General features: G+C 40.2%; 1 protein-coding gene across 2 annotated transcripts; it reads right to left on the reverse strand.

Moving 5' to 3' along the window:
- Positions 1 to 2580: 2580 nt before the first annotated feature.
- cygb2 (cytoglobin 2) lies at positions 2581 to 27178 on the reverse strand. Of its 2 annotated transcripts, none has more exons than XM_084372813.1 (6): positions 27111 to 27178; positions 26748 to 26843; positions 25999 to 26084; positions 22220 to 22951; positions 10810 to 11041; positions 2581 to 8167 (listed from the first exon to the last, which is right to left on the reverse strand). In XM_084372813.1, the coding sequence occupies exons 4-6, from the start codon at positions 22417 to 22419 to the stop codon at positions 8003 to 8005; spliced, it is 597 nt and encodes a 198-aa protein (XP_084228939.1). In that variant the 5' UTR covers positions 22420 to 22951; positions 25999 to 26084; positions 26748 to 26843; positions 27111 to 27178; the 3' UTR covers positions 2581 to 8002. The 2 variants fall into 2 exon arrangements, with proteins under 2 accessions (XP_084228939.1, XP_084228938.1); XM_084372812.1 differs by having other exon boundaries at positions 22220 to 23028.
- Between the last annotated feature and the right edge of the window lie 701 nt (positions 27179 to 27879).

Raw genomic sequence — 27879 nt, forward strand, 5'->3', positions numbered from 1 at the left:
AATTGAAAAAACAAAAGTTGTTTTCCAGTTTTCTAACCTGCCAGTTTCGAGGGAAGAAGCTACGCTCTTCTGTCAGTTGATATTAAGATTAACTGGTTAATCAGAATAATGACCTGGCACACACACACACACACACACACACACACACACACACACACACACACACAAACACACACAAACACACACACACACACATTAATAAATGATGAATGTAGCTGACATCGGGTAATCTGCCGTGATATTTCTCCCTGATATTTTAAGCGTCTGAGTAATGTTGCCTGTTGTGCGTCTGAAAGTTGATCTTTTATTAGCGTCTGTGTGTTTTCTTTGTCCAGGAGTGTTTGTGTCATTATTTCCATGGGATGTGATGAACCCATGTTTCCATCGTTCTACGGAAATCACAATATCTGGCAGTGGGGAAAATGTGTCGCCATGGTGACAAGTCAGTGTCCTGTCGACCACGCTGTGCACTCGTGGGAGAGTGACTCTATTTTCTGACTCTCATGGTGTTGTTTACCTGCCTCACCTATTCCTATCACTCGAGCCAGGCAGCTTACATTGCTTTCCTGAATATCATATTGATTACTTTGGGGCGACAGTACATTTTAAAGCTTTACACAATAACCTACTGTGAAAAATTATGATGTCAAAAATGAAATCGCTCTAAAATACTTCATTATATGAAAGCAAGACAAACCTATTAAAAACTCTAAACCACTTCCTTGCGTTCAGAGAGCAGATATAACTTCTTTGATGGTAAGATGTACGGTTTGAATAAATTACTGTATGGATTTGAAAAATGAGCGTCTTCCTCCCTGCATGAACCTCCCACTGGAGCCTTAGATAGAGTCTCGCCTGGAGCGTCAAACAGCGAACAGGCAACCATTAATCATTGATTAAGAACATTTACATCTCATTCCATTTAATTATCTCTGGTTCCTGAAACAGTGGGACTGCCAAATAGAGTATCTGCACTGACTACCTGCAGGCAGGAGATATGTGCTGCTTCGGGTTATCTGGGTCAAGTTCACCTCTGGCTGAAGAGATTTTTAAATAAAGAAAGAAAGAAATGTAAAATCCAGGATTAGGCTGGAAAGATAGAGAAAACATGATTTGTCCTCAAAGAGCAAAACCATTTTAGCAAAAAGGAACACACAGAATCAATTCTCCACACTTCCTTTTGCCAGAGTCCTCAGAAATACAAGAAAGTGGATAATCAGCTCTCCGGCTTCATGTCTGTCAAAGAACTGCTTTTAAAATACTACTGATTTATAAAGCACTGACTGGTTCAGGACCAAAATACATTTCTGCTCTGCTACGCTATGAACCATCCAGACCTCCCAAGAAGAAGCAGTATTCATTTAAAAGCACCACATATCGGCAACGGTCTGAAGCTCTCAGTTCTTTCCAGTTCAAGCTTAAAGCTTCGGTAATGCTTCAGAATAAGGCTTGAAGGTACGGTGTTATTGTTTCTGTACAGTGTTGCTATAATGTTAATGTTAAATTGGGTTTTTTTTATTCACATCTCACATCTCACACTGCACTGTAAATGTCCATTCTTCTCTGTATTCAGTTTTTACTACATTTAAGATGATTTAATGTCTGAAAGCCTTTTTACCTTTTATGCATTTGAGGAGGCCAAGCATAGCTCTGTAGTTTTAGCTAGGAGTTGGTTTTTTACCATCAATGATTTTATCACTTTGTGACTCCATTTGTGTGTCGTGAATAGTCACTTCAAAGGGCAGAGCCTCTCTGGGCGCTGAGCAGACAGACTAGCTAGCTAGCGCAAAGACATGTTAATGGACTGTTAAAATGGAAGTCCTAGCTAAACGTAGCAACTGTAGACTGCTGAGTGAATTAACTGAAATAATTCAATGCTTGGATACGAATGAAAGAAATCACTTTGTTTTTCTGACGTTAGCTAAGAGGAACTGATCGGTGTTGATGTGTTGGTTAACGTTAATTAGCCTAGCTTGCTAGCTTCCATATATATATATATATATATTCCTTTATAGTGGAATATGAACAGTACAATGGGTTCTACCAAATGTTGAATGTTGCTAACAGATGTCTGTGCTAACTAACAGTGTGTGTGTCTTTTAAAAAAAGACATTATTCAGACACAGCCATGGACTCAGAGTCAGACTGATGGTGTTTTCACAAATATGTCCAAAGTGGTTCAACAGCCTTCTAAAAAGTGTCTGTTTCTTCAAATGTTTGGTGATTGAGGTCCTGACTAATCCTACTCTCTCCGAATCCCCTCGTTTTAAATCAACCCAGATAAAAATATGAGTCAAATGTGTTAATGCAAACATAGGTTCTCCAGGTGATGTAACCTGGATGTAACATTTCTGGTGAGCATGAGACAGCAGCTGGATCAAACAGCCAACTTCCTTTTAATCAGCTTCGTTATGTAACTCGTGTGTTCACCATTTTGCCATTTTTGTTCAATTTGAGCCAGGACGTTGCTGATTGTATGTAGTGAAAACTAGCATTACAAGGAGCTATAAGGCACATTTGGATCATCTATCAAATGTAATGTATTCTAAAAAAAATAAAAAATAAAAACATTGTACAGAGACAAATGTACAAGTATATTTTATTAATGGTCATGATTCATTTTCACCAGGTCTGCGAAGGTACAAGTCTGTGGTAGGCTGTGCAAACATGCTCAAAACACTACAAAGCAACTGCACTCGCTCCCACCGACAAGGCAGTATACAATGACATATTCATACAGTATTCAAATACATATAATCCTTCTCATAGATATATTTAGAAAAATATAAAGTCCTAACTTTTCAACTGATTGAAGGAAACATTTCACAACAAAAACACAAAGTTCCACATATGCTGTGATGCCCTTATTTGCTGAAAGTGAAAGAATGCGTGAAATGGATGAATGAGCAGAGGAAGGTTTGCCTATTTTTCATCTTAAATTAATAGAAAATATATATTGGATTAAGTCCTGCTGTAGTACACTTGGCATGCGAGGACATGCCCGACTCTGGCCAATTTAATGCAAGACCATGTGTGTGTGTGTGTGAGTAAGAAGAGTGATAAAGAAAGCAAACGAAAGTCACTGGGATGTGTTTGCACATAATCGTGTGTGTGTGTGTGTGTGTGTGAGTGTGTGTGTTCATAGTGTGACGAGGACCATGCCACATAAAGACATAGAGGGACATAAAACCTGCAGCTTCAGAACAACAGGTCGTGTGCTTGCAGATGTGTTTCACACCACACAGTGTTTAATAAACACGATGTTGGGGGAATTCTGCTCAACAAAAATATTCCTGAACCTCAAACTGCTTGAGATCCGACCGCAGAGGGGCGTTGACGTCAGAAGTCGGGTAAAGAATAGGACGGGTGTGTATTTTGAAGCAGGTCTTTTATGACTGACAACAGCTTTACAGCCTCCAGAGCTATGTAAGCCAAAGTGGAAATAGTTTACGTTAAGGTTTGTTTGACTGTTGTGTGTATTTCTATCCACTTGTCTGACGTATCACTGTGTGACACTGGCTCACAACCCTCCATTTCAACTTGAAAAGGAGCTTGTTTAATGAGAGCTCTTAGTAAACTTGTCTGCGTTGAATGTAAATGGTTTTGCAGATGCTGAGGCCAGGAGTGGCTGTGGTTGTTTTAATTGTTTCGATTATTGTTTTTTTAAATTTTCTTTTCTTTTTGCCATATTTCAACATTCAGGATTTCCAAGCAGCTATTTTTAGGACCAGGGGAAACTTAGGCCTAGTCCACACCTACACGGGTACTTTTAGAAACACGGTTTTAAAACAAAAAAAAAAAAAATCCTAGCACTACTTCAGGAATGATGTCCCTCCATACTAACACACGTGTAAACACATATCTCATGGCTATTCACATACACTGGGCATGTGCGTGCTGTTGTAAACAGGGAGCAGATTGTATACTCCGATCGATTGTTTAGCCACAGAAAACACACCGAAAGAGGCAGAGAAATCTTCAGATAATGCGGAGGATCTCCTTGGATAATGTTTTTTGTTAAAACATTGTCAGCAGCTCTCTCTCTTCCATCACCGTATTAGCGATGTCCATTTACGTCTTTCAATGTCTATCAACAATAGGCCTAAAACATAGATTTCTTCAGTATACAAACTACTCCTACTAATTACAACTACTCAAATTACTGTAATCAAGTGATTTTTTTGGTACATGTACTTTTATTGTTCTTGGGTACCTGAACCTGAAGTCTGTAATTTGACTCGTATTTAAGTACGCTTCACACCATGTAATCTACTTAGTTACATTAAAATCATAATTGAGTACGGAGTACAACTGAAGTGATATCGACTGAATCTTTCATCTGCATTTGGGGCTATCTGATCACAAAACCACAAACCGAAACTGTGCAGCAGACACTGGACTGGAGAGGTGACCATGACCACTCAGCACAACAGAGCATTCATTAATTTAGACTGATTTGGAGAAACAGAACCTTGTTTAATTGAATGCCTGTTTTTGATAACATCAATGGATTAAAAGTAACTTTGAAAGGCCAAAACAAAGGGAAAAAGACTCATTTTAAGAAATATCAGTGTATGTGTGGACAGGGACTTAAGTTGAATAGACCGGCAGTTATTTAGACTTTCAATGGTTGCTGTAATGGAGTCACAATCTTGTGTTTTTGTGTGCACACTGCAGAAACATGCAGTGAATATTCTTCAGTTTGTCTAGTGGGGGCCTGTGATTTTTTGCTGGCATGATCTAAAAAGTCTAAGCGGTCTGATTCAAGGCAGAATGTGTAAAGGTTGTAAAGTCACTTAAAACATCAGGTAAATATTTTGCTTCCAGTATTTATTCTTCAATGTAACTGCTGAAACTAATTTGTATGAAAGACATTTTTAGAGAGCATTGTTGTGAATGGCTGACATGGCGTGGCGGGTTCATAACCATCTGTCTGGTCTTAATTGTTTTTGTTCTCAGTGGCGCGGTCCTCATGGAGGCAATGGGAAGTTACAGTAGATGAATGACCAAATGAGGAGGAGAGGAGACTCATTACCTCCTCATTAATGCCAGATGCCGATGCCAAGGGGAGTCAGATGGGAGATGCAGGACGTCACTGGAGCAGATGCAAACCGAAGATTGGATCAAATGTCCGTCCTAAACAGATTTACCGTGTATGTTTGGGAATTGACTTGAGAGAGACTCGCAGATGGGGACTGCTTGTGGGAGTTCACACGGCCGAGAGACTCTGATTACTGAAGCACAGGTGACGAGACGAGGAGGTCGAGTTAGTTTGACGGTATGCAGCATGTTCGAGGAGCGGCAGAAAACTGAATGTGATGTCTGTATATGAGTGTGGAGAGAAAACAGGTTGTGATAGTTGGGTCTAAAGGAAACGACTGATGGCACTTCTTAAGCTGACATGTTTTTCGTTGACCTCCAGAGTGACTTTCTAAAGCCCTTAATGGAGCACGTCTCTCTGATGGGTTTTTGAAGACGTAAACTAACCGACAGTCCTGTAAATATTATCATAGGGGAGGTCTTCTAGCATGCCTGTGTGTGGAAGTTGATCGTGTCCACCTGCTGATATTTTCCATCTCACTTTCACCGTTTTGTAAGCGTTTTTGTAATGACAGTGATCGGCAAATAAAAAGTGAAAGCATTGCCGCTAGTTCAAGACTTTTAGCAAAGAAAAAACAGCCCTCTTTAACACGTCAACAAATCGACGTGTCAATGAGTTGTAAACAAAGGCAGAAGAGTATGCACACTTGCCCACTGTACACTAATACAAACAACACCTTTGTAAAGTTAAACAAGACATTAAGAGCACGCAATGCATCAATAGAGAGAGAGAAAGAGGCGTAAGTGCCCCGAACATGAGGATATACTGTAGTAGGACACAAAGAGAATCTATTAACAGTCAGCAGCTCCATGGTCTCAAAGCCGGGGCTTCAACGACTAACTGCCCCCCTCTCAGAGCTTAAAAATCTTGTCTTAATCTCTCTTTCAGAAAATCATGAGGTCTATTCATTTGTGCGGTTTAGCCAGACGATGCTTCTCTCACCGCAGGTTTCCACAGAAATGAACTCTGTAAAGTCATAATCCGCAACACTTTCACATAAATAAATGTCTGTTTCTGCCATCCACAGCTGGCGGTTCACTAAAACCTGACCCTGAACAGCGATTGTCCAACATAAGGTTAGCTTATCTGTAACTAGGCACAGCAGGCCTGTCAAGCTTTGGATGCTCAATGAGTGTGCACGAAGCTGTAGTTAGAGCAATGTACAGCACACCTGCCAACACTCCAGATTTTCGCAGGACTTTTGTAACCTTTTCTCTGGCTTTGCTCCTGATTCTCCTATTAATTGGATTTCATAGTGATAAAATTTAACAAGAGTCTCAATTTTTTTGTCACTCGTCTCTGCGCTCCACTCAGTTTGCTGCTGAAAAGGATGAAAAAGGTCCCAAGAAGAAGAAATACGCTTCCAAGTTACACTCCACTTGGTGCAAGACCTTCCCCTTTAATGACACTCGTTCATCCCCTTGCCTCCCCTCAGCAGGGTGTCTGCATCATTGTATCCTCCCTCTTCCTCTTTTAGGGTTAATGGCTCCTCAAACACTTTCTCACAATGTTCATTTTTTTTAGATGTTGACTTTTGATTGTTTTGGTTTTTTTGTACATTTTAAAGCCGAATGTTGGCAGGTATGTGTACAGTGCTCAAGAGTTCAGAAGGAAGTGACTTTTTGCCTTTTCTATCACCTCTCCAAAACCAGTACAGCAAGACAAAAAGTTTAAACAGTGTAGGAGAGTAGTAGTGTGTTTGTCTGCTCAAACATCAGCTGCAAAGGCTAGCATGTCCGGCTACCTTGCTTACTCAATAACCTACCCCAGCGTTACTCTCAAGACCACAGAGAAGATCAATAACTAACTTTGTGTTGTTACAGGTTATGAACGTTCCCCATTCAATGGACACATACACTGTGTAGTATTACACACTAACATTTATCATATTATACCATACTACTTGAACAAACTAGCTACAGCACAATATAAGAACAGTAGCCTACAGCTTCTTTGTTTCTTAGCTTTAGCATTTTAGCATAATATCACGTAGCTGCTGTGAAGTCTTCAAGTGCTTATATCGGAACCTTTTACAGGGTTTTTGTTCAAATGTGTTGGTTGAAGGCAGCATTGCAAAATAACCACCTTAGTTAACATTAATTAGCTAGCTAGCAAAAGTTGATTAAATACTTGCTGTTATCTGTTTGAAATGAAGGGACGGCTGTTTTCAAAAGGTTTGGGTGGCCGATCTAGTAACCTTATCATTGTAAAATTGTATTTTCATAAGCTTGACAGGCCGACACTGTAGAAGTTGACAAAGTGATCTTGCTTAAAAATAAATCGAGGAAATCGATTAACTCAAAATTACCCGGTAAAGTAGACTAATCATTTTAAGTTGTTAAAACTTTTTTTTTTGCCTACAACTTAAATGTAATAGTCTACTTTACTTCTATAAATTACAGTGTAGCGTCAGTAACAATGGGGGACAGGGTTTAGTCAACTGATTAACAGAACTGTGATTAAATCTACCAGTTTATTAAAGCTTTTGGATTTGCTTGTCTAAGCACAATGTAGCTCTTCAATGAGGAAGATCCCATGTCACACAGGCAGTGATGTGTTGTTTGCTCGTACTAAACAGTAGCAGAACTGGATAGTTAGCGTTAGCAGTGATACCCTCCGTGGCTAAAAACACAGGCCAAAGCATCACCTACTGTATATTAACTAGAGTTACCTTAGGGATAAAGTAAAATGTTGCCTGGCTACATTATTTGGTGTCCAAGTGATCTCTGGGAAGTGCGATGTCGAGACATCACAGCAATGAACGCTTAGCACCAAAATGTCACCAAAATAAAGAACAGAGTAGCACGGATTACCACGTTAATCTTATCCATGTCTGTGAAACCATCCTCACAGAACTCCTTGCAATTGAATCTCCTTTAACCCCCTCTTCTTCCAAACTCTTCACACCGCTGAGCTGGAGACCTGGAGCCAACCTACATCTGTGTAGGCCCCTGTCACATGCCAGTATACTGCTCCCATCAGTTTGGTCCACACCATCTGCACCTCTGCTGTGAAGAACTCTGGGAAATCTTCAGCCAACACCTCCAGCATTACGCCGCTCAGGATCTGAGAAGAAGTAGGGCGAGAAAGAAACTCAATTTACATGGGCCGTGGTATGAGAATGATAGGAGGACAGAAAGAGCGAAAGTGTGGGAATATGTGGCGATCAAGATAATGGCAGGTGGAAGGAAGAGGGAGTTAAACAGAGAAATAGATCCAGTAGGTAAAGTGAGAGAGGAGCAGTGGAAATAAAGAATTCAATTCACTGTTGCAGAAAAGTGGGCGAGGCAGGCGAGAATTGAAAATGATAGCAGTGTAACATGAAAGCAGTGGGTGGACAGGCCATACAATGGGAATGAAAATGACAAAAACAGAGCGAGGACAACACAGGTGGGGAGTGAAAAGGGAGAAATTGTAAAGGGAGAGCAAAAGAGGGAGATGTGGATTTAAATGTGGTAGCTGAGCAAAGGCATCGATGAAACACAATATTATTTATTCGTAGTACAGTCTGTGAGAACCGGGTACATGTAGAAGTCCCTCAATCTTTGTCTTTTGTCGTCTTTTGTCTGGCAATGATTGACTCAAACTGCATTTTGGCAAAGAGGTTCTCCACACAAGATCCGTTTTCTTGGTGGCCACATCTGAACACCTATGGAGTATCTCAGTTGTCATGGAGAGATGGTTGCCTTGTTATCATGTGACCTAAATATGGGATTACTTTCGTGTGACAACAAGTGGTCATATAAAATCCCATACTCCTTGGATTCTTGTGCAAATGGGGTTGAGAGTTCAGGGAATACACAGTGGGACTAAACCATTTAATGATTTATTCACAAAGTGATCAATTAAATCTTAAATTAGGCAATCGGAAGCCAGTGGAGGGATGCTTAACAGGCGGCAATGTGTTCTCTTCACAGCTGCATTGATGAACCGACTGCAAACGACATTCAAAAGACTTGAAGGGAGGAAGCATATGCTGCCCCTCTTCAATCAGATGAAGAGGGAATCATATTGGAGTTTCACATTGAAAATTAGGCAACCATATGGTCTAAATTAAAGACTGGGTCTTAAACATTTTCAATGATACGCTTTCTGACAGATAATCAGCAATCAGTAGGCTACAGTGGCACCCTGATCTGTAATGATTGATTAACTTCAACAGCTTTAGCACCAGCTTTATTTTATTTATTTTTTGTAATTGGCTCCTATATGGTAATATGGTATTTGTTCCTTTAACTGTCACGTCATGGGATAAATTCTTGTTTGTATTTCACTCTGTGCCTCTACAAGCTACATTGTTCTCTGTACTTCTACCTATTTGCACAGCATAAAATACTGATCTGCTCTACAACTGGCTGTAGTTTTTATTCTTAAAGTTTTAATTTATATTCAGTCAGCCGTGAGTTCAGTGTGAAATCACTCTTGCAGGGATTACAGCTGGGACAGAGCACACTGATGACCACAGCCAACCACATCCAGCATCACTGCAACAGATCTCAGACTTTCATGCAGAAAGTGCCTCCAAACACTGCTTGTACCCCTGGTATACTCTATGTTACTCTTGAAAGCAGCTGAGATACATGCTTTGATTCCACTTGACATGTAAGCAGTATGTCTGTCATGTGGTTACATTTTACTTCTTACATTATACAGAACATATGTGTTCAAGGAAACCTGAAGAAGCTCGGGGTGTTGTCTACCTCTTTATACACTTTATTCTACATGTCTGAGCTTTTTCAATGCTTTTTGGCCTTGTGTTCACACATAAACAGCATTTTAGGTTGCTGAAACTTGACCTTTTGGACAACACCTTCCAGGGAGAAGATATAAGGAAACTCAGTTTTTCATGTGTATGTCTGGATGGACAGAAACATAGATTTTTGGAAACCATGACACAGAAATAGGAGGAAGAAGTGTTATGATATTGGAGTAAACGAGTTTGTTCACAGATGGGATGGATGCTATATTGTTTAATGTTGTATTTAGAAAGACGCTGGTAATACAACTATGGGGAAGAGACAAAATTGGCTTTCTACAACGTTTTGCTGACAAAATTATATTATTCTGAAGATTCTGTGAAGACTTGTCACACTTCCTTGCTTCCTTCAGAGTATGTTCTGTAGCTAAGCAACCGACCAGAGTACACAATATGCTTTCTGTTTACAACAGCATGCGCATGCCTAGTGTTGGTGAATGACCACGAGATATGTGTTTTCAGGGGTGTTGTATGGACGGAGATATTCCTGAAATGGTGCTAAAATACTCCTCTGGACGGACATAGTTTGTTGTGTGTGAACTAGGCCTGAGTAAAGTATAATTTCTAGATTTGCTGTAAACAAGACATGTGGCTTCATAACAACTTTATATATTTATGCACACAGGTGCCAACAAGCAATAACTGCATTTGAGATGTAATAAAAAAGAACAAAGCAGGAATATGACTTGTTGGCCTGAGTAAATGTATAGGCAGTAGAATAATATCCCTGTGATATTAGATTGGTAATAAGAACATTTCTCTGGGGTATTAAAAGGGTATTCTGATCATTTAAGGGGCTGCTGACGCAAGAAAATACTTCCACTGTGCTACTTGAGCTCATGACAATTTTCTTTCCCAGCACAGTCTGAACCAATCAAGTGTCCACAACCAGAAAACAACACATCTCCTCCCAATGAAACAACACAGACAGTGGATTGTTCCTTGCAGTTACCTTGAAGTACATGGGTTCCACCTTGTGTTTGATAGCATGGGCCTTTCCCACCAGAGCCAGCACTGACGACACCTTCTCTGGGTCATGGAGGTTCTCCACCACAGTATTGATGGCGTTCATCACCCTGCGGGCATGGTGTCGAAGTTGGCTGCTTCTCTCCATCTCCTCTGGATCCTCCATGTCCTGGAACTGGCTGAAGTACTGTTTGGCTGATGGGAAGTTGATGAAGAACCTGAGGCAAACACATTTCAGATCACTTTAGATTGTAGAAGAAAAAAAGAGAGAAAAATCACCTTCTTAGCCATGCAGGCATTGGTTGGTTCACCACTTTGGTCCAGACTGAATATTTTACCATTGGATGGCAAGTTTTACAGACATTCATGGTCCCCAGAGGATGAATCATGAAAATGTCTTCTTGAGAGACTGCAGTGACAAAGAACTTTACTGATCCCCTGGCCTCTCATCTGGTACCATCATCAGGTAAAACAGGTATGCTTATACTTATACTATGCTTTACAACCAAAAACCTGCAAAACCAAGGACATTTCCATCGGCCTTAGCACTGTGTTTAATTCTATTCAGGAAACGTTGGCATGTTAGACTTTTCCTCTACTGCCAGTAATTTGACTAGCATTTTAGAGATTGTCATGACATCTGGTACAAATACCCATGGTGCCCAAAAGATGAACCTGGTGACTTTGAGGGTTTTTGGTGAAATATCTCAGTTTCGCCTCGTTGGCCTAGCACAACATGTTCTACATTAATGGTCCCCAGAGGATGAACCCTTAAGACTTGACTTGAGACTTTTTTTCTATGACTTTTCTGCTAGCACCACCATCAGGTCATCTGTCTGTACTTGTAGCTGTACTTGTTTGTCTGTATGTCTGTGTTAAGGGCTAACGTTAGAATGTTAACACACTAAAGCAGGCATTATTAGCATTTAGCTTAAAGCACACTGTGTCTACATAGACTCTCCCAAAGGAGCTACTAGCATGGCTGTAAGCAGTTATTCTTGGACTGGTTCAGCAGAGAGTCTGAACTGCAGCTCTGATACGTTATGGTTAGATGCTGATACCTGAGCCGTTGCCAGACAGAACGCTCCTCTACAACTCTTTTTAATTTTAATCTTGCGATAAAATCCTACAACAGAAGCAGAATTAAATCCAAGGACATGTGCTTTCATTTCAGTATTAAGGAAGGGCATTTAATTAACCTTTTCTAAAGGGATTCTTTATTTCTCCCTGAGTACATACATAACCCTCCAATGTAAAATGTGCACATTCTTGTGATTAATAAAGACCCTGTGGAACTAAGATAGATCTGTAAAAAAAAAAAAATGAAAATAACACAACCTAGATCTGCTATTTCCTTGATTTAGTGCCAGCTGGAAACCTTCGCTGCATGTCACAATCCTGTCTCCCACCATATTTCAAATTCATGTCTCCACTGAAAACAATTAACCATTAAAGACAAGATGACAAAAAAATAAATACCACTGTAAAACTTTATTAAATCCTGTCCCTTTTTAGTATAGAGACTAGCAGTAGTAGTGCTTAAAGCAGATATCTAACATAGATGTCTGGAGACGTGACAATATGCCATAATTCAAATAATAGCTTATGATTCAAATGTTCTTGTTTTGGTTGCTTTTGCTGGGTTGCAGTGAAAAAAGAGAGAAATGAATAGAGAAAGTAGAAATGAGCAGAGGGAAACGCTCCTGCTGTGTATAATTTCCTGGTTGTGCATTGTGTTTCTGGATGATTTTTTATGAAGAATGTAAGATGAAAGACAAAATCTAAAAACCTGAAGAATAGATAAGAGAGGCAGCGAAGCATCACGACTACAAACACATTATACAAACAAAAAAGACGTCTTCGCTGAACACTATTGATACTATTCATTCTTGAATTGTTGTTGGCAAAAATACCCAACAAGACAGCTTTGGCATCTATTAGGCTTAACCGAGACAAATCCCATTAGAAGCTCACAATAAAGCCAGTAAAAATCTATCATACTACCATACCATGCGTACATCACAACATTTGATCAAAGCATGTGGAGACTCATGCTTGAAACATTTACCCCAGAAATCAATTAAGCCTAAAACATGTCAGCCTGAAGCCTTTAAATGCACAGACGACATAATTTCTAATCAATCACTTGTGTTTTTTTTCCCAAGTAAGTTTTTGACAGACATGTTGTTCACAAACACAATTCACGTCTTTTCATGTCTGTGGGGTATGTAATCCACCTCTGCACCATCCGTGTGACAGGAGGTTCCTGGCAGAATGCTGCAGCAGCGCTCACGAGGCCCTGATAGTTAAGATTGATCGGGCCCTTTGAGTGGTAATTGGATGCAGGTGTGCCGAGGAGTGGAGTTTAATTTACAAGCCTGCCTGGTGCTGTTTGAGCGAGTGCATCAACCTGAAAGACACACTACTGAAGGCTCAGCTATAAACAGATTAAAAACTTCAAATGTGGAAACAGTTTGAATTGAAGTAGTGACAGACAGACAGACAGCACCAATCCTACAGCTCTCCTATTAGTGTGACTTAAAGTGACCCTAGTATAGTTTAGTTGAGGGTAATTACGTAAAATACAACTAAAGATGTATAGCTAACCTGTCCTCACATCTTCTCACTAACCTTAGAAAATGCTTCAGTTGTTGTCCAGCAAAAAAAAAGAAAGAAAATCACACTTATCTCTGGTGCGTCTGGAGTGTGTTTGAGGTCTATCCAGTGTGTACAACCAGTTATTTTAGGTGCAGATGTAGTAAATCCCATTGTTAAACCACCCTGGTAGATGTAAGAGGAGCGATAAACAAAGAAAATGTAAATTGTCTTGTGGGATTCTACTTACGAAGATTTGTTATGACTCAGGGGTTTGACAGCTTTCATCACAGCCGACTGTGAGCTCACAGCAGCTCAGGGAGAGAGGAGAGAGTATGCCAAGGCAATAAGAAAGTTTCCACGAGCTTAGTTTAAGGGGTATGTGAAATATTTGACAAAGTATCGTCAGTCCTCACGGACAACAATGCAAAGTATTATTGTAAACACAGATCTTTAGAAATTTACAGAAGGACAAACAAAAACAAAACAGATGGATTTACATGTGCACACACACACACTTCTGCTCTGACCCACTTTTAATCTTGTCAGCGCTCCAGCTGACTAGAATTTCTAGTACAGTTATTCCACAGTTGGAGTTTGGCCCTCGGCGGCCCTGCTACGCTACATCCACATCCCCCAGATCCTATGTCATGCTAGGCCTACAAAGGCTCGGCTTGCCTTTAGCACTCCTCGCTTGGCTCTACCAGCTGTCACAATACATACACACTCTTCCTTGGTGACAGGAATAATATAGACTTTCTAGTAGCTCTTGTTCTGCTTAAACAAACATGAAAGTTAACTGCAGCGCTTTAAGAAAACACAGTGCTGCTCTGATGTTTTCTGTGAAGGAAAAAAAAAGAGTTCTTCTGTTTGTGGCTGTCTTCTTGTGTCAGAATGATAAATAATGAATCCCCTCTAGCCATGCCATGGTTTTTACAGTGCATTAAAACAGTATATGCAACAGGCACATCACCAGGCACTAGGGACCTTTTTCTTGATCTGTTCTTTCAGCATCCAACAATCCCGATCACCCTTCAGAGTTGGATGTCATGACCCTCAAGAGTTTAAGATTTGAATGGTTTACCAATATTGTAGAAAGTATGTTCACTTAAAACAAGCCAGTTTGAGATGTCAAACAGACTCATCTGGAGTTCAGTTCCTGATCATTTAACTTGACTTACTGTATGACCAAAGAAGTTGTGCAAAAAAAACACTGTGACTGCACATCTGAACAGTTTAACAATATCCCGAATTGGCCGGTACCTTTTGCGATCGATTCAACACCTGTACCCTATGGCTTGTAAATAATGCAGCCCAGTATCCCTAGTAACTATTTGCACGAGGGTGTGGAGGCTGGAGTGAAGGGCTTGCCTATGTGCACATGGTCTTATGTTCCCCTAATTCTACATTTGTGCTCTCCCTGGGTCTCATGTTCTCAGGGTCCTGGGTTCTCTAGCTCTAGGGTCAGGGTTATTTGACCCAAATACAATAGGTTTGTTAATGTGCGTTAGCAGTATATTGAACTGGGAATATAGGACCCTGGGAACAGGACCATGGGAACTTATGGCCCTGGGAATAAAGGACACTGGAAACATAGGATCCCTAGGATATAGAACCCCTAGAACATAGAACCCAGGGAACATATGACCCTGGGAACTTAGGACTCTGGGAACATAGGGCTCTGGGAACTTAGGACTCTGGGAACAGGACCTTGGGAACTTAGGACTCTGGGAACAGGACCTTGGGAACTTAGGATCATAGGATCATAGTAACCTGTGAAAGTAGGACCATGTGAACATAAGATACTGGGAAGATAGGATCATGGGAACATAGAGCCTTGGGATCATTGGACCTTGGGATCTTAGGAACCTGGGAATGTATGACCCTGTAAACATAGAACTTTGGGAACATAGGACCTTAAGAACTTTGGACCGTGGGAACATAGGGCACTAGAAATATAAGACCCTATAAACAAAGGACTTTGGGAACTTAGGACCCTGGGAACAGAACTTTGGGAACATAGGGTTCTGGGAACATATGACTATGGAAACATGGGACCTTGGGAACATAGGGTTCTGGGAACAAATGACCATGGAAACATGGGACCTTGGGAACATAGATACACTCCCTATTATAGTTTACCCTCTGTCACAGACCTTAACATCAAACAGAGGATTTCAGACAGAGGGTGAATAAAGTGCTGCAGCATTGGACAGGAAGAATGTTATTTTAACATTAGAGCATACAAATCTATTGTAGTAGTCACCCAAAGTAGAAGTGAAAGTGAGTATAATATGTCACCTTTAAATAAAGATAAATCCAATATATTGGCTAATATTAGCTTATTGCTAATATATCAGTATCGGTGTATCACTGTGTCAGCTGATAAGTAACAAGAATTTGCCGTACAGAGATGCCATCTTGGTTTGAGGTGACCTAGAAATGGTGTCAATATTACATAGTTCCAGAGAGCACTGTTGTTGAAGTTGATTTCTCAACTGTAAAATTGCCCACTCAGTTGAATCTTGGACACAATTTTTTAATAAATTAAGCTGTAAAAAATGTTTTTTGGCTGATATTTCATTGTCGGATTATGTAAACTGTCGATAATCACCTCCATCAACATACTGTTAATAGACAGTATTAAGATGCTTTAAAGTAAAGCACAGCATGTACTGTGACTGTACGTTTCTCTTAGTGATAAATACAGTAATATTTTCTTCCTTCTGGCTGCAGTGGTAGGATGGGTGGTGTGCAGTGTATTTTCTTAATGTAGGGATACTTGATGGGAAAATAAGTCATGTGACTCCCTGATCCTTCATATGTTTCAGAACTGTAAAATGACTTGTAGAGGCATGATGAGGAACATTTTGTCTATGTGTGAGTAGAGTACCAGTGTTTAGTACTTCGGAGAGCTCTGAGTGCCTTCTTGCACCTGTCTCTGCATTTAAATTAAGTCATCAAAGCCAAAGCAGCACCATTACTGGGGCTTGTTAATCACACTTTGATTAGACTTGAAGTGTTTTTATAATTATTTGAAGCACTATGAACAACCTTGAGCTGGAACTGTAAGGACGTCTTTTTGGAAAAGCAACCTCTGTTACTCCATACTGCTAGCTCTATCACTGACAAATAAAAATATCCAGTTTAATCCTGATTTTAGTGGACCTTATATCAGCTGAACTGTATCAACAATTATTGGATGTATTGCCAGGAAATGTTGTCCTTAGAATTCATGTTGCCCAATGACTTTGGTGATGCCCAGACTTTTCCACTACGGCCACCAGCAGGTTGATGTTTTTGGTTTTGCATGAAGTATATTTCAATATATATATATTGACAACTACTCAATGTTGCTGCCATTACATTTTGTTCAGATATTCATGGTCGCAAGAGGAATTGTAATAACTTTGGTGGACCTCTGACTTTTCATCTTTCACCACCAGGTTATAATTCCAGTTTTGTCCAGGACTGTGTGCCAAATACCTGTTAATAATGTGGGGCCCTAATAATGTTTTTTTTTGTAGATGATACTTAGCTAATCTTAGCATGCAACAAGCTAAACTCAGATGGTGAATTTTAGGACGTTAACATTGTCAGCAAGTTGTTGTTGTTGGCATTTAATTGAAAGTAGTGCTGTGCATGGTGTACAACCTGGCATAGCCAATAGTATAATTGTAGACTATTAACTCTATCTTATCTATATACATTATATTATTTATATTGCATCTATATAAGTAACCGTTAATGCATCTGTTGCTTTCTAATGTGAGAAAATATTAACAGTGCTTTCACATAGAACACAAGTTTATGTGAGGTAGACCATTAGTTTGCTTTTGTCTTTTTTGTGTTTTTTTTTAATATTATATATATTTGAGAATTACATCATTAAGAGGGCTTTATGTATATTTTTTCGTGAAGGACTCGTGTCAGGTTTGTAATCAAGTCTGCAAACATAAACTAACTACAAGTATCCAGAACAATACAGGAGTTCCACAGGGTCCCTTTAAGAGGGAACCTGGAAAAAGCTTTAATTTTATCGTCTGTTTCAAATAGTCAAGCTGCATGAATGGCACATTCAGTTCATGTTATCAGATGATGCTATACTAGAGAACAGCTACCTGTGGCTGCTACATTGAAATAAATGTGGAAGATGTCATCAATTATAATGTTAGATAAATTGGATATGTAGATTTTTTTCTGTCATGCTTGAGATTTTCTACAAAATCTGAGTTGGATTGCAAAGTAGAGTTGTATAAGACAGGGAATTTCAGAGACACACAAACTAAGACATAATTATTCTGTGTTTGGCGTTTGAATCCTCCCATCAACACCATCATTATAACAGTACTGTCTGAGTGAATGTATGCAGGGTTTGATTGTATTCAAAGCAGCCATATGCACCGTTCTTCTGATGCCTGGGGTGCTCTCACTCTTTGGTGCAATTGCATTTGTACGCATTGGTGAGATCAACTGAGGCTATTGTGACTGTCTATTCTCTCCATGCATCCAGGCAGATGGATTGACATGAAAATGCAAATCCGTGTTCACATGGGGGATGTTGAGCACTGATCTCAACCGTGCAAGTCTCTGACCCCTTGTTAGCCTCAGGTTATGTTAGGTAACTGAGGAACTGCCAGCCAACTGTTGATAATCACAATGTTTATGCACCACACAGAGACAGAATAATAAAGTGCTGGGATCCGTTAAATCAATTAGTATATTACATAAATATACTACAAATTACTTGACAAAAATTTAGATAATATATTTAGTACTTAAGTGTTTTATCAAACAAACATGCCACATGCTTTTCTGTTTTATATGAATGTAAATCCTTCGGTTTGGGACTGGGACATAAGCAATGTGAAGGCATCAGGTTGACTCTGGTCACTGATGACCATTTTCTTTTTTTTTTCTTTTTTTAACCATTTGCTAAACTGAACGACTGATTAATTGTTCAGGATGTAAATTCAAAATATCAACATCCATACAGAAACATAACATAAAACATGTTAAGTACCGAGCTTTAGAGGTGGATTTTGTTCCCCTTGAACAGATACAGACTGCCTGTTTCCCCTTGTTTCCAGTCTATAGATACTGTATGTAAGTGATGTTGATTTGCTTGACATACTCTCAGCAAGAAAGCTAATGAGCAAATTCCCCAAAATGTGTAACTATTTGTTTAACAACTGTTTCAGGAAAGCTCTTGGCAAGCATTTACAAAAATTATCATTAAAGGTGTAATTTGAAAAATACTGACAGAATTCAAAGGCTTCTCCAAAAAGGGCAGCATATCACCAGATGCTAGCTGTTCTTGGCTGTAGTTGGCTAATTAACTCATAGCTCAGTTAACTATGGAGCCTGGACTGGGACCTCGGATCAAAGGGGAGTTACTACCAGTGACGGGGCTCAGCTCAACTGGATTTGGCAGTGTGACATGAGAGTGAACGTGGCTGGACACTGAATTGGGACTGGATACAGCCTCCAATATTTTCAAGTCTTACTCTGTGAATTGAGGATTTATTTCAACTACTAAAAGTTGGCATATATTTACCAGCTGAAACTACGGAGGGCTATTAAACTATTGCCTCTGAAGGATACAAAGTGGTATTATGAGACATGATGTGCTGGGGCTAGCTGGTTAGCATGGTTACTTCATTAGACATCTCTGCAACCCAGAACATAGAGTTTTTTTTGACATGATGGCAACTCTTGTCTCTTCACATTATGTTGATTCAATTTTTTAAGGTTTTTAAGTACATTTCTGGCCATATTCTACAAATTGTTCCTTTAAGACATTATGTGTGCACTGTCGCTACTTATCTACGAGAAGCTCTAGGTTGACAATATGTATCAACAGCAGAGTCATCAAACAAATTCCTCAATATGTAATGTTTTCGGTAGCTTTGACATAATTGATTTTGATTGTCATCTCAGCCAATTGAGATTTGGAAGGAAGACAAATGTCATCTTTTCATCAAGCGAGGGGAAAATAGGGCAAATTAGGGAAAGAAAGATATATGAGAAACTTGAAGGGAGTGACAGAGGAAAGAACAGATAGCGAGGCATGGAGGGAGACATTAAAGTGCCAAAGCTTGTTGCTGTCATCCACAGATAAGAGCACAAGACACACACACACATGCACAAAAGATGCTCTCTGGCCCCTCCAGCCTCTCCCTCAGGGATTCTCGTCACCCCGCACCGAAAATCAGTTTGTCTCACTCACATCAGTCTCCTTGACTACATCTCACTGTCCATTTCAACAGACCCTTAAGGGCTTTCTTAGAGTAACACTGAGACAGTTTAGCTGGGGACATTCAAATGAATCAAGCCTTTCCTCTTTGATAAAATATGAGAGAAAAACATGAAACGAAGCAGGAAAACCACAGTCAAGTCGTGTTTCATCCAGTTGGTCTGCAACACTTTGCAGTGAAGCCTCACCGAGAATTACTGCCTGTTGAAGATTAGGCTCTTGGAGAAAATGTTTGATTTTATGGTTATGGATATGTTGTGACAACTTAAGAAGACAGTAGCAATGGCTGAGCAACAGCTGTGAATAATATAAGAACAACGCGCTTACAGTATTTTCCAGGATGAAAATTTATGAGGCATAAGCCGTCTTCTACACATGAATTTTACCCAAGATGACTCTAAATGTGCACAAGGTACAAATTCAACCTCGCTTTCTCAAAGACACTGGGTGTCTTGTCACACTGTAGTGAGAGGAGCAGTGAACTATGGAGTATCTCTTCAGTATCTAAATGAGAGAGGAATGTGATGTTCCCTCCATCCCTACACTTGTCACAGTTCAGTTATTGGTGAGAGGTTGAGGGAATGGGTACAGAACATGGTGTGTGTGTGTGTGTGTGTGTGTGTGTGTGTGTGTGTGTGTGTGTGTGTGTGTGTGTGTGTGTGTGTGTGTGTGTGTGCGCACGCGTGCGTGGGTGCATGCGTATGCAAAATGCAGCCTCCATTATTACTGGCACTGGGTTTCCTACATAACATGTCAGTAACTGTTGCAAAGACACATTAATTATTATACATAAAAACTGAGACTATTAATTTCTCTCTTCTGTGTGTGTGTGTGTGTGTGTGTGTGTGTGTGTGTGTGTGTGTGTGTGTGTGTGTGTGTGTGTGTGTGTGTTAAAAAATGTATAACGTGCATCTCGGTACACAGCATTAAGAAATGTGCTGAGCAGCAAATCATCACCCTGGGTTTGGGTTTGGTGCACAATTAATCATCGCATCAGGGTCATGGCCAGGAGTGCAGTGATTGTCCAACATAATTGAAATAAAACTGATCATGTTCAGTGGTAATTCTTGATATAAGGTCTGTGTACAATTAAAAATGATGGTGTTGAGGTTGAGGTCACAGCTGGTTGAGATAAGGCGAGAGTCCTCATAAGGTGAGGACAAAAATCTTGGAAGAACTTCAGTCTAATTAAAAACAGTTGTTATGTTCCTAGATGGAAAATCCTTCCATACTTCCTGCTGGCTCCCAACAAACATGACTGATACAAGAATAATTTACTTCTAGAGTTCTTCATTTTTCACTGCACTTTGACTTGACACTTTGAGTGTTTTGTGATCATTAATTTATACAATTTGCATGAAAGAAAAGTTGTTTGGGAACTTTATTTCTGACTGTGGCTACTACAGTTAAGTCGCCACACAGCCCAACACTGTTCAGCAGGAACTTGGTAGGACTTTACGGAAAGCGTATCTTCTGTAAGCTATGTCACTGTTTAAGCTAACTTCCTTTTGCAGTTAGCAATCCCATCCCTCCTCTCTCGCACCACATGAACACAGAGCAGTAATCACCAGACATAGCAGCAAACAGTGGGATCCTGCTATCTGCACGTTCATGAGCAGACAGGACCGCCTCTTTATGGAGTTCTTTGTCCTGATTGGGTAAAGTGGCCAGGGATACAAGAAAGGTTTTTCTCTATAACAGTGATTAGTGTTGGAATAAAGAGCTGTTTAACTCTTATTCTAATTACAAAAATATCGCTTACAGCAGCTTTAAATTTATGTGGGTGTTTGGTGAAAGACAGAGAAAAGAAGTACTTCAATTCAAATTAAAACACTGCCTGAGTTTCTATTAATACTGTCAGATTAGTTATTTTTTATTTGATGGAAATTTCACAAGTTTATATCAAATGTTACTATTGCTATGAGCCTAATGTTTTAGGTGATCTATATTGTTTTTCTGACACTTTAAATGCTGCACGAAACATTTTTGGCCACTGGTCACTTCTCACCACATTTGCACACCGTCTCTGTATTTCTTGGATATTCACCAGCAACAAAAGAGGAGAAGGTTGCTGAGAAAAACCTTATATATAGCAATCCTCCCCTCACAGAGGCATAGTTTTGCTTTATTATAGTGAAACCTTTGCTGTCATTGAAAACACCTCTTTTTCTTTGCCTTCACGTGTCCTTCATTATGTGATAAATACAAATACAAAGAATAATTTTAAAACAAAAGAATGCTAAGGACGAAAGGTAAATAAGAAGAATGTTCCTATTGCTTTACTTTCCAACCACTAATTAAGGATGCACTGGATGGGGAATTGATCACAGATTAACAGGATAAAAAGTGCCAGGATTCACTGAGAATAAAGCATCTACAGACACACAAAGCTCAAACAGCATGGAAATTGTACTGACGGTGTTACAACACACAGCCTTAAACTAAAGCATCTTGATCTGTAAACAATGTCTTCACTCCTCTCTAGTTTCAAAGTTTACACACACTGAAACAACATCCTCTGCTATCACATTTTGACAGAACTCACCTGATGAGCACAGTCACCCCCACATCCTCACAGTTTTTGTAGACGTGCCCCCACGTGTCCTGGATGACCTCCCTCTCGGCATCAGACAGTGGCTCCGCACGCTCCGGACGATCGTCGCACTCCACCTCTCCTCTCCGCAAACCCAGCAGCTGCGGAGGTGGAGGTGGCGAGGGCGGTGGCGGAGACTCCCTGCAAGACATCCTCCCGCGGCGCAGTAGCCCGGAGGCTCCCAGGAGGGCCCGGGGGAGGTAGGGAGCAAGGGAGGGGGGGAGGGAGACGGAGAGCTGAGACCCCACGGCGGGAGCTGGGGGGAGAGTCAGGATGAGAAGAGGAGCAGAGAGGAAGAAGAAGAGGAGGAGGAGGAGGAGGGGAGAAGGAGAAGAGAGGAGGCAGGCAGCGCTCACAACCGATAATAGAAAAGGGAAAATGAAGCTCCCAATCCCCCCACTGCCACCCACCACGCTCTCTCACTCCAAACTCTCCCTCGCTTATCCTCCCTCCAACTAAAAACTTACTTCCCTCACTGTTTTGCTCTTTCTCTGCTCTTTTCTCCTCACTCTTCCCACTCCTCCTCTCTCCTCCTCTTTCTCCCTCTCTCCCCCAGTGAGGGAGATGCTTGTCAGTGATGCTGCTGTTGTTCTCCCGTCACTTCTATTCTCCCTCTCTCTGATCCTCTCGCTCTGGTGGAGGAGATGAGGCGTTCGGAGGCTGTGGTGTGTGTGTTGTGAGGACCTGATGGAATGAGAGCGGGGTGGGGAGAAAAACAGAAAGAGAGAGAGGGAGGGAGGGAGGGAGGGAGGTGGAGAGATCTGGAGGTAAATAGGGAGAGAGAGAGAGAGAGAGAGAGAGAGAGAGAAATAGTGTCAAGGGTCTCTGATAACATCCCCCCAACACACACACACATTGTCTGAGCGCACATATTGACACATCCAGTGAGTGAGATGTATATATTGAATGTACAGTATAACTGTATTTGTCTATTTTTCTGACTTGAACATCAACATCAAAATACATGTATGAAAGACATAATTATTATTAGATACATTCTTTCAGGAAGAGTCCAAAATACTTCAATTTTGACACAAAATTCGATATTACGCAGATGATACCGTTGTTTGTCTAGCTGATTCTGTCAAATAAGTTCAAAGTATAACTCTTTTAAAGTTAATTTAATTAATTATTTTGATAACAGTGGATCAAATCACTATACTTTGGGGCTGGTGTGTCCAACAAAGGGCTGTGTATTTTCTTTGTTTGCAGCAGGAGTGCTGAGTATTTACGCTAGGTGCAAATGCCAGCAGGGTAATGAGGTGAAAGGACAGAGGTTGTGAGACTCTTGACTCTTGACAGCCCCCCTGGGGTAATGTGATTTGTGATTTTGGCCTATATGAATAAAATTAAGTTGAGTTGAGGCGCAGAGTGTCTATTCTGCGCTGATATCTGCACAGTTTTTTTGGGGGGTCGCTTAGAGTTGAAAAATGTTTAACTTTGGGTAAAACACTGAGCTTGTCACTTTTCACCAAACCATTCAATCACAGTGGAGGTACGAGTGCTGAATATCGACAAGAATGGATTATTAATATATCTATATATTTATATGGATTAATACTGCTGGTCTCTGAGTGTCCATCTGTACCACATGACATCCCCAGTCTACAACAATATCAATATGAAAAATAATGCCTGGACGAACACTTCAGATATTTATCTAGGTGCTGTATCGTAGGCAACTGGACAACTGGACTTGTTTCAGTTTCTTGAAACTGAAACAAGTGTCTCAGCTGCCCGCATGTTCGAAATAAACACTGCAGAGTGCCCTCTTGGATGCCCGTATGTTAGGTAAAACATGATAAAGTGCTGTCTAGGGTGCCCTCCCAGCAGACAAAATGTGATAAAGTGCCCTCGAGGGTGTCTTTCCAGTGGACAAAATGTGTCCTCTCTTCACCACAAAGACTGTATATCACGACTTTCTGCACGCTGGTGCAATTTCTATTTTTTCACCCCTACCCCTCAAACATCCTGAGTCCGCCACTGATCCACAGCAAGGGCTAGACAAAGTACTTCACCTCGTGCCGACATTTATACCTTATGTATTTGTAGAAAACACAAAATACCTGCAAAATTTGCTATGTATTTACAATACAATACTTTTATGGATATTCCATATGGATATTGTGAATAAGTGTCTCAGCTGAAAAACCGCTGCGCCTCCAGAGGGCTCTCAAGCACTCCCAGCTGGGCATTTTCAGAAGAGCGCCTGCTGCTTTCAACTGGGAAAAAAGAGCTTTGGTGGATATGGCCCCCTGTCACTTACAAGATGTAAACACATCCAAGTCACAGTTAAGAAAGACTGAAACAGGATTGCTCAAACCACTTCTGGGGGTTGCAGATAAAGTAGGTTTAAGTTCGAATGAACAGGTTGTGGGCCAGAAAATGAAAACAATGACTTGAAATATGCTGTAATGCTCAGTTGGGCTGAGAGGAACTGCACAGTGAGGTGATAATTCTCTGTTGGTTTGTTATTATAGTCATTACAGAGCTCTTTCACATTACACAGAGTCATCTTTTCTATTGTTAGTAAAATATTGATTATAGCTACCTTAGCTTTATGAGGGGATGTCAGTGTTGTGTGTGTTCTTCTGCCCCAAAATGGAAAAAAAAAATCAATTAATGAGGTTTATGCACTGCAAGATGCCTTTATGAACCTTAAATGAATGACAAAATAAAGAAAATGTATGCCATTGTCCAGATTCGGGGATTTAGCTGATAATAATATGCATTTCTCTGCTATCAAAAGGGTCAAAGAACCTAAAAGTGTTGGTATCTGGTTTGATAAGACATTTGAATTTAAATATAAATAGAAAACCTTGTGGGTAAACTGTGACAGATGTTTGGCCTGTTGTACATAAACAGAAGCAGCTCCCCTCTGACTTGTAAAAACTATTTGGTGCACTCTTTTGTATCTCAGTGTTAGATTATGTGGGTTTCAAATGTCGACATGCTGCTGCCTCCCCTCTGAGTCTGCTAGATTTCATTTACCACTCTGCCCTCAGGTTCACCACTGCTTTCTATATGGTAAAGTTGGTTGGTCTCTCCTGTCTGAGAGATGTAATAACCACTGGCACTGTTACAAATTTGTTGGAAAATTGCCAACTTATATCTCATCTTTGCTGCTCCAGCACTCCATATCTAATACGCTCTAGTGACTGGGTTTAATGTTCCGGGAGCCCCGAACCAGAACTGGTCTAGGAAAGACTGCCTTTGCTATTTGTGATGTTCGTCATGGAAAAAAATCAGAATCAAACAACTCATACCTCTCTGTAACTTCAGTAATATTTTAGCTCTTCCTGACTGTGTTTAGTTTCACTGACTCTGTTATTGTTTATAGTCAGTTTCCATTTTCAGCCATTGAATCTGATCTATTTATTTTGTTTCTGTTGTTTTTTCAAAATGGGTGTTGACCTCAAAATTACCATACATCGATGTTGATACCCAAGATATGTAAGGATCTTAATAAATGTTCTTTTTTGATCATTCTTTTCTGATATAACTGCTTTGCATTATAATGTTTCTTTCTTTCTTTTTCTCTATCCACGGTTTTCCCTTACATGCCGTGGCGATATAAATGCTTTTAAATGCCATGCCAAAAAGCCAAATAAAAATTGGGGGGGGGGGGGGGGGGGAAATTATAGCTACTTATGTTGAAGAGATGCAGCTGCATTGGTCAGAGGGCACAGCCTCAGAAATAGAGATGTTCTGTACAGACAAAGTTTACATACAGTTCGCCGCGATGAGAAGGCTCTGCTTCTCCACAAACTCTCTCTGGACATTGCTGCAGACTGGTAAAGAGGAAGCTGAGGACAGCCTGGGGAAGGAAAGGAAATAGATCAAAATGCAATTATTGCCTGAGCACTGGCTGCTATATGATCAAAATATGTCATTGTTTTTTAATCCAACAAATTTTATTGTCATTACATCACAACCAAATTGTGCCTGCAAAAGATCTCATTCTTGTTCAATAATTTTTTCTTATTTAAAATGTTTTACTTTTTATGTGATTTAATTTGATTTTATTTATTTATGTGTCTCAAGACGATGATCACATGGTATGGAGCACAAACAAGACATACAATAACAAAAAATTGCGGACAGCATGGCCAAAATACACCAAATATTATTTAAACAAAGGAGGGACATTATTCAAAAAAGCAGCTAGTTTACAAATAACTTTTAGCTTCTCCAACTGTGATAACAAAATTAATTTAAACTATGCTTAGGCGGGTACCTTTCTCTCTAATTCTTTATACTTTGATAGTCGTCTCCAAAACCACCGTCATTACAAATCCTGTGTTTTGTATTCAGCCCTTTCCAATGACATCACATATCAAAAGTTGAGTCTCTGAAAAGTTTAAATTATTTGACTAAATCTTTTTCTTTTTAAATATATAAATAATAATACAAAAAGAGACTATAGAAACTGGAATCAGCCCACAAATTAACCACAATGTGTAATACAACTGAGCCTCACCAGCATGCTAAAACGCCGTAAATCCTTGAAAGATACAGTGGACATGACCTCAGTGTCCTCAGTAATAGCGATGGCCCAGCTGGGGTCTATTGAGTCCTGAAAGGAATGAAAACATCTGCAAGTGGGTTCAGACTATTTCAGCTGTTTCCAGTGGAAATCTGCTTTCTTTGGACAATTAGAAATGACCATAGAAAAGGACAAGCTAAAAGAAAAGAGGAGTGACACTTGATTCTACGGTAAAAGAAATGGTTGTTTTAGAAATGGTTGAAATCATTTTGCCCCAGGGAAGAAAATGAGAACTCAACAACAGACAGAATTGCATATTAAGATGAAGATTTTCGAATGAGATCCGAGAGAGCTCACCAATTTATTTATTGTGCAGAAAACCGAAGACAGTGCCCAGGGAGGTCAAACATTTATCTCTATCCAATCTGGCACTGTGGTATTGAAAACGTCACATTTGACATTCCTTATCTGTGCTTTCAAAAAAAGAGGGGGGGATGGAAAAATGGAGATGTTTAATAAACTGCTGTCTAGACAAAAGCAGAAGAGAGATGGTGGAGGACGATGCTGATGACAGGTCTATTATGCCACAGAGGCGACTGGAGAAGCCAACAATTGAGAGATGGAGCTGTCACAGCATTTTGCAGAAAGCACCACACCAAAGGGTGTCACTCTGTCACTCGTCAAGACAAGACGAAATTACTCACTCAGACGTCTTGCATCTGTCAGTCAAGCTATGCCAGTGCTCTGTATTTGTCAGATTGAGAAAGAAATATGCTCAGTCTACTATTTAGTGACTGATCTGTGTGGCAACCCATAACTGGTTCATATATGAAGTAATAATGTGAGTGAGCATAAATGGAGAGTATATGAGGACCAATGGACAGCAAAGACAGAACATATTTACACCTCAGACCTCTGACAAAAATCACTTTGACTCTACTGAGTTTAAAAACTGAATGAATTATAGTTTTGATGTGTTACATACAGTGCATCTGTTAAGTAGTATATGTGAATATGTGATTAACAAATGCATAGGCAAGTGGACCAGTAACCTCAACTGGATCTGTCAAGCTGGAGGTGAGCAAAGCTTTACCTTTACCGCTGCTGCCCTCTACTGTCTGCTGCA

This window comes from Pagrus pagrus (genome assembly GCF_965226575.1).
Source record: "Pagrus pagrus genome assembly, chromosome: 2".
NCBI lineage: Eukaryota > Metazoa > Chordata > Actinopteri > Spariformes > Sparidae > Pagrus > Pagrus pagrus.